Source organism: Chaetura pelagica, unplaced genomic scaffold (genome assembly GCF_000747805.2).
Source record: "Chaetura pelagica isolate M959 unplaced genomic scaffold, ChaPel_1.0 scaffold145, whole genome shotgun sequence".
NCBI lineage: Eukaryota > Metazoa > Chordata > Aves > Apodiformes > Apodidae > Chaetura > Chaetura pelagica.
Window position 1 is genome coordinate 607,617 of NW_009953332.1, and position 6,852 is coordinate 614,468.

At 37.3% G+C, this 6,852-nt stretch overlaps 1 protein-coding gene across 1 annotated transcript in view; it reads left to right on the plus strand.

The window, feature by feature from the left end:
- FBN2 (fibrillin 2) overlaps positions 1-6,852 on the plus strand; it is a 148,652-nt gene that overhangs the window by 50,176 nt on the left and 91,624 nt on the right. Inside the window, exons 7-10 of the mRNA XM_009998148.1 lie at positions 1,293-1,418; positions 2,043-2,195; positions 2,968-3,201; positions 3,938-4,075. Coding sequence (XP_009996450.1) covers positions 1,293-1,418; positions 2,043-2,195; positions 2,968-3,201; positions 3,938-4,075 — 651 coding nt within the window. The remainder of the gene's footprint in view (positions 1-1,292; positions 1,419-2,042; positions 2,196-2,967; positions 3,202-3,937; positions 4,076-6,852) is intronic.

Consider the following 6,852-nt stretch of genomic DNA (forward strand, 5'->3'; position numbering starts at 1 on the left):
ACTCTTTCTGATGCTTCCTCTACATTATTTGACATGAGACAGTTTGGCTTGAACAGTCTGGTTGGGTTTTTTTATTATTTGTGTTTCTCAGTATGAAATTTCATTTAAATTAATGCTGCATCCAGATTTGTACAAAGAAGCTAAGCCAAAGTCTTGTACCTGTGACTAACTTTGGTATTAAGCCATTCAGAGCCTGTGGTATCATAAAATTGCAACTGGAAAACTAACTCATCAAGCTAGTTAGAAAGTTGGCCCACGCTTTCCCAGGTTTTCTCAGAATGCCTCCTCTATTAAACCCAGGACATAGTTCCCATTCAGTGAAAGCCACTTAAAAAGCTGATGTGCAGAGGTCACTTAAAAGCAAAATTAGGTTACTGAAATGACCCTAAAATATTTGTAAGTCTAAAGAGTGACACAGTTGTAGAACTAAGCGGTTACTTAAAATGGCTTATTCCTGTAAATAGTCACAACACAGTCTTAACTCTCTGTTCTGCCCACTTTTATTTCTTCTGTTCCAGTTTTCACTGCTGTGCTTTACATCTCTAACAATACAGTCAGACCTGCTTCCTCCTGTTGCTTCTCATTGCCTCAGTTCCTCGTGGCTTCCAGTTTGTTCTGGGACAGCACATGATGCTGTCAGTCCTGGTACCAAATGCCTTAGCAGCCCCTTCTTAAATACAGAAGCTCATTCATCAGCTTGATGACTACTCACTTAACGAGTATTTACGTACAAAATTGTTTCAGTTTTCAGATTAAACCACTGTTTTTAGTTAGCAGAAACATTTGAATGGATTAAAAATACCTGAGAAAAAAAGTTAAAAAGTGGCATTTGGTCACATTTGAAGAGCTTGGGCAAAATTCTTGCTTACAGTTGGAGTATTAGAAGGCCAGAAAGCAGTCGGATCTGGTGAGCAATATTTCTGTGGTTGTAGGAAACCACAGCTATCATGCTTGGCTGCAGTGCCATTCTGCCTTCAGCTCAAGAGCAGAATGTGTACTTTGGTGTTGTAGCTGTTGCATGTTTCCTGGAGATGGCACTCGCTGTGTGTCATTTAGAGGAAATCCCAGACTGCTTTCATGTCCTCTGTTATGTGAGGTGGTGAACCCCTTGAATGATAAGGAAAGCCTCAATTAGAGAGCAAACAAAATTATTTGCAATATGCCAATGCCACCAGTATCTTATTCAGTCTGAGTAGAAAACCAACTTTGTTTCAGCAAAACTCTTTCTCACCTTATAATACAATGTGTTCAAGTATCCAGTAATTATTCTATGTCCTTTCCTTTTTGGATAGATATTGATGAATGCAGCATCATCCCAGGAATCTGTGATGGTGGTGAATGCTCTAACACTGTGGGAAGTTTCTTCTGCATCTGCCCACGGGGTTATGTCACATCTGTGGATCGCTCCAGGTGTATTGGTAGGTGTTCCACCCTGTAGGCTCTTAGAATCCTCAAGGCAGTTTATGATACAGAAGTAGGAAGAACTTCTGTCCCAACCTTATATAGCTCCCCCTCCGACCTGAGGACCTCACTGTAAGTGAACTTGAAATTCATAACATCCTCTAACGATGATGATTGCCATCTTTATGTAGATAGATTCCTCTTTGTTGACTATATTTTAGCCTGCAGATTCCTGCCTGAGATCTGGATCTTCTTAGGAAAAAAAGCAATTAGTGTATCTCTGTTTTCTAGGCAAACATAGGAAATGTTTGTTTCTCTAACCTGCATCTGAAGAAACCAAATGTTAAGCTTGCTTTGTTTCATCCATATTTCCTGTTCACTTGGGCAGAGTTCAAGATTCCTTTGTTGGATTAATACAAGACTAGTGTAACTGCAAATGTAAAATCCTGCATTTAATCAACTGGAATGTGTTAGCACTGATTACCTCAGATAATTATTGAGTGTATTTTGGGGTTTGTTTTTCTTTTGTTTTCAATACAATGTTTTAAACATTTTAGTTGTTCCATGAATTGAAAAAGGAAAGTCATTTTGAGAACTCATATTACTGCTTCTTCTGTTTCTCTTTCAAAATTAACTTCCAGACCAGAGGGCAAGTACTTGTTTCTCCAGCATCGTGAATGGCCGCTGTGCACAGGAGCTTCCTGGTAGGTTCACCAAAAGGCAGTGCTGCTGTGAGTCTGGCCGCTGCTGGGCCACTGGGTCTGTCCCAGAGATGTGTCCTGTCAGAGCATCTGGTGAGTGCCTTGCTGGTTGGTTGATATGTTTTCTCTGTCTTAGTATCCTTTCTAGTTAGGATTGAGGTCACTGGAATGTTCTAAACCACTTTAGAATGTAGGCTGAATGGAAAAAGAAAATCAGGAATTACATTATTATTCATTCTTGTGTTTTTAATACTGATGTTGCCATCTGTGAACCATTTTTTTCTGGTCCATGATTGTTTGGGACTAGTTTCTTCAACATGCTTTTGTTGACTTTGGAAATTGTTCTTGGGAAGTGGGAAAGATTTTGTGGTTAGTTTCAAAGAGGAAATGACTCTGAGGGTCCATAGTTCATTTTGATTTAAAGCAACAGCTGCTCTCTTGTTCCTTTAAGTTTTGGGTTACTTTGAACTAGAAATATGCCAGTATTTCATTTATTCTTTCAACTCTGCTCACAGAACAATAGTCCACATCCCTAGTGGAATGTATTTTCAGTGTATCTAGATCAAGGTCCTTGAGAGACCAGGGAGTTACAGTGCTGCTGGCAACACATCAACAAAAAGATTTCAACACATAGTTGTAAATTAGAGTATTTCTTTTTCTTATTTTTAATGTCCTTCCTTAAATAACACCTGTCACGATTGTGGGATCTCCCTGAGATTAGCAGCAGGAGAAGGAACAGATAACATCAAAGAAAGGAGGAGTTGGTGGTCTGGTTTTTGTAGCATACAAAGATCTGTACATTCCTTCTAAGCTGACTCTGAAAGGTGATTTACTTTATGCTTCTCTGTGCTTTCCTGTTCAATAGATGAACACAGCAGACTCTGTTTGGATGGTGCTTCTGCTGGAGGTGGATCCAGACATGGTGGGACAGGAGGAAATGGGTTCCTTCCTGGTGGCAATGGCAATGGCTACATCCCAGGAGGAGCAGGATTCATTCCCATCCCTGGAAGCAATGGTTTCTCCCCAGGTGTAGGCGGAGCAGGGGTAGGAACAGGAGGTCAAGGTCCCACTGGAAATGGCCCAATAATTACAGGGCTAAGTAAGTATTTTTTCCTGCTTAGCTTTTAGTCTCAAAATGATATGCTGCTCTTAACACGTAAAAATGCCTTTGTTTTTAAGCACACTTAAGAGACCTAATTTCAAACATTAGGCAATTCAGAAGCCCTTTTTTTAACAAGACTTCAGATGTAGAGAATTTTTTCTTAAAAAATGTTTTCAGAAAGCCACCAGGGTTTAAAACAAACTGTTCTCCTTCCCGTTCTTTCAAATATAAAGCTTACCTGTGTTGCAAGAACACTGCCTTGACAGAAAGCTCAAGATAAATAATATTCAGAGGGAAAGCTCATATATGTAAAGTTACTTATAATGGGTAAGCACGTATCTAGGATCAGAACCATAAAGTTAATAAAACGCAAGGAGAATTATTAAGACAGGTGCACCAAAAATAGTAAACCTATCAGAACAGAGTGCTTCAACTTTCACACAAATCGTGATTGATGGATGAAGCCACTGGCAGTCTTCTCAGGTTCTACACAGAAATGGTAAATAATAATTAAAACTATTTGTCTAATGTGGTTTTTTTGTTTATGAGAGGTACGTTTCTGTTAGTTTACTGACCTGTCAACAGAGAATGCTTGGAAAAAATACCTGATTTGATGAATATATTTAAGCACAAGCAGAAGATAACATACTTTCAGAAGTTAAGAATAATCTTCATATCTACCTCTATTTGAAAATATGAATATTTGTTTTATGTTCTAATATTTTTTTATTAGCAATACTCAATCAGACAGTAGACATCTGCAAGCACCATCCCAGCCTTTGTTTAAATGGACGTTGTATACCAACCCCTTCTAGTTACCGATGTGAGTGCAACATGGGATATAAGCAGGATGCAGATGGGGATTGTATTGGTAAGTACATGTTTCTAAAATCAATTATTCACTTTTAAAATACTAGTATTTTTGTACTTTAAATATATATATAAAAAAATAAATAACCCATATTCTTTTCCCCCACATATATACTCATTTTCATGATACTGCTCTTGTGAAAGACAGTGCAAAGATCATGATAATACTTATACTAAAATGATTTAAATCTGCATGAGAATTATCAGTTTCCATAAAAAGCAAATTAATCTTTAGTCACATATATTGTTATTGAGTATTCCTATATTTGATGGGTGTTGTACATTTTTGTCTTCACATTCAGTAAAGTAAGTTCAGTTCTGTGTGTTCTCTTTTGTGCTCACATAGCTTAATTTTTGCAACAGGAATCAATGGAGAGTTATGTTCAAGGTAACGAAGGGTAGAATTTGTTTTACCTATTTGTAAGGATGAATGACAGTTTGAAACATATACAATAATTTTTTTAAAATGCATTAATTAACTTTTAATTCTATTTGAATATATCTGAAGATATGGAATGCTAAGTTTTAAAATAAGACCTGGATTTGGGATATTCTGCATTTTGTTATTCAGTTACTGAGGACTTCACTTTGCAGTATCAGATTAAATACTAGGAATTAATGATACTAGGAAATTTTAGGTAAGTAGATAAACCACAGGCCTCAACTGAGCTTGGGTGACTTGCTAGAGTTCTGCTCTTAGTGAACTCCATTTTCAATAAAGACTGACAAAAAACAAATAATGCTTTTGGCTCCTTTTTGCCTTCCAAGCCTAAATGACCAAGTATTAGTGTACTAATTTTATCTGAGAATGGCTTTTGGGATTCGTCCAGAACAGGATTTAAACTCTGTGGTTGAACCTGTTGTGAAATAACTCTATATGGATTTCTGTTGGACTTTTTTATTTTTCAATTCTCATTGAAGAAATCATGCATGAAAAAATGAAGTAGGACAATGATCTGTGGTTCAAAAGGCTCATCAGATTTACATGTCTTGGTGCTGAAACTGATTGACAGAAAGATGAAATGTGTTCTTAACAGGGCCTGGCATTCAGTCCCTTTCTCTTCTGTGGGATTACCCTGTAGGCCAGCAGCCTTGCCATTCACCTTCCACTCTAGGCTGGTGATAATAGGGATGTTGCATGTGATTTCTAGTTTGAGGTTAAAGTGCCTGAAAACTGTGAGACTAGATTGGTAGGTGCATGGAAAAAAACCCACAAAACTACTTACTGACCTGTTTAATTCTATAACACACGGTTGTGTGCCCAGAAAAAGGGTGTGTTTACTTAGGGATCTTACTCTCATCTTCGTAATGCACACTTCAGCATGAAACAGCAGTCTGAAAGCTGAAGCAGTGTTGGACACACGGGGATGAAAACAAAATTTTCAGCTGGTTTAAGAAAAGCAGAAGAATCTGTGCTGGCTACAGTGATGTCCTAGTTTGAAAGTGGGAAAAAAACCAACAAAGCAGTAATGGCTTGCACCAAGTTTAGGTGGAAGTTTAGGTGTTTTTTTTTCTGTGTGAAACAAATCAATCATTATAAATTATTTTGACTCTTCTGTGGCTTTTCTTCTGAGTAGCTGCTTGTATTCAGAATATTTTTTTATAAGAAAGTATATTTTATGTATATTTATTTTAGATGACAGCTTAGTTTCACCATTGCTTTTGTATTGTATTATAAAGAAGTAGCTAGAGTATTTAAATGCCACACTGAATTGGTGATCTTTGAATGGTAGTTGCCATAAATCATAAGGAAAGTGGTTGTGGTAGTGAAGGAAAGAACTTAGCTGCATGGAATGTCTGGGTCTTCTGATACATATTAAGTGAAATTAAAGGCTTACTTGAATCTAATTTGGATACTCTTACTAAAAGAACAGTCTGGAGCCATTGGAAACAGTTACATTTCAGTGCATGGGATAACCTTAATGTTATGTAAATGAACACTGCTTCCATACCCTCTCTGGCTGCCTACTTCCCAAGCAATAAATTAAGAAGCCAGGACTTCTTAGACATTTTTGTATAGAGTTAAAAAAAAAAAGGTCTTATTTCAAAATTTTCCTGCCAAATAAAAAGATACAGCATTAGATGCTGCTCTCTGACCTAAACTGGTGTTCTGCTGCTGTCATGATGGAACATGCCTGATGGGTCAAGGACCTTAAGTGTCCTAAGTGAAACTAGATGGTCAGTCTTTTTCCCCAGACTGATAGATAACTGTACTGCTGTTACCTTTCCTGATTTCATTCTGGTCATAGAAACTGTAAAAAACTGTAGAGACTTTGAAAGTGGCAACAAGCCTGTAGCTGTGCTGTGTTCAATTTTTGTCGTTTGGGGAATTCAAATCTCTGTATTTGAAATTTTGTAATATATCTTCAGACTCATCACAGTAAGTCTTAAGGGGGTGTTGGAAGTTCCATTCTGTGTGTAGTGAAATTCCGACAAGTGTTACAGATGAAACACTGAAAAGTGGAGATAAGTGTGATGCAACTGTTGAACGAGAAATATTTAACGCTGAAGAGGGATATACTGGGAGATAGAATAAATGGGTTAAATATCTGTCTCAGATGTTTCCTGTTTATACTACTGGAATATGAATGCTTGCAATGCAAACTTAAAGCCAGCAGCTCCTTTATATTAACATATATTTGCCATTTCCTTCTTTTATCGAGAGCTTATAAAAATAAGAGCATCTTAAGATGCATATTTGATATGGAAATCGTCTGATGCACATGGCTTTGGAAGGATTTTCTAAGCTTAAGTAAGCTATTTCACAGAGGAACACTG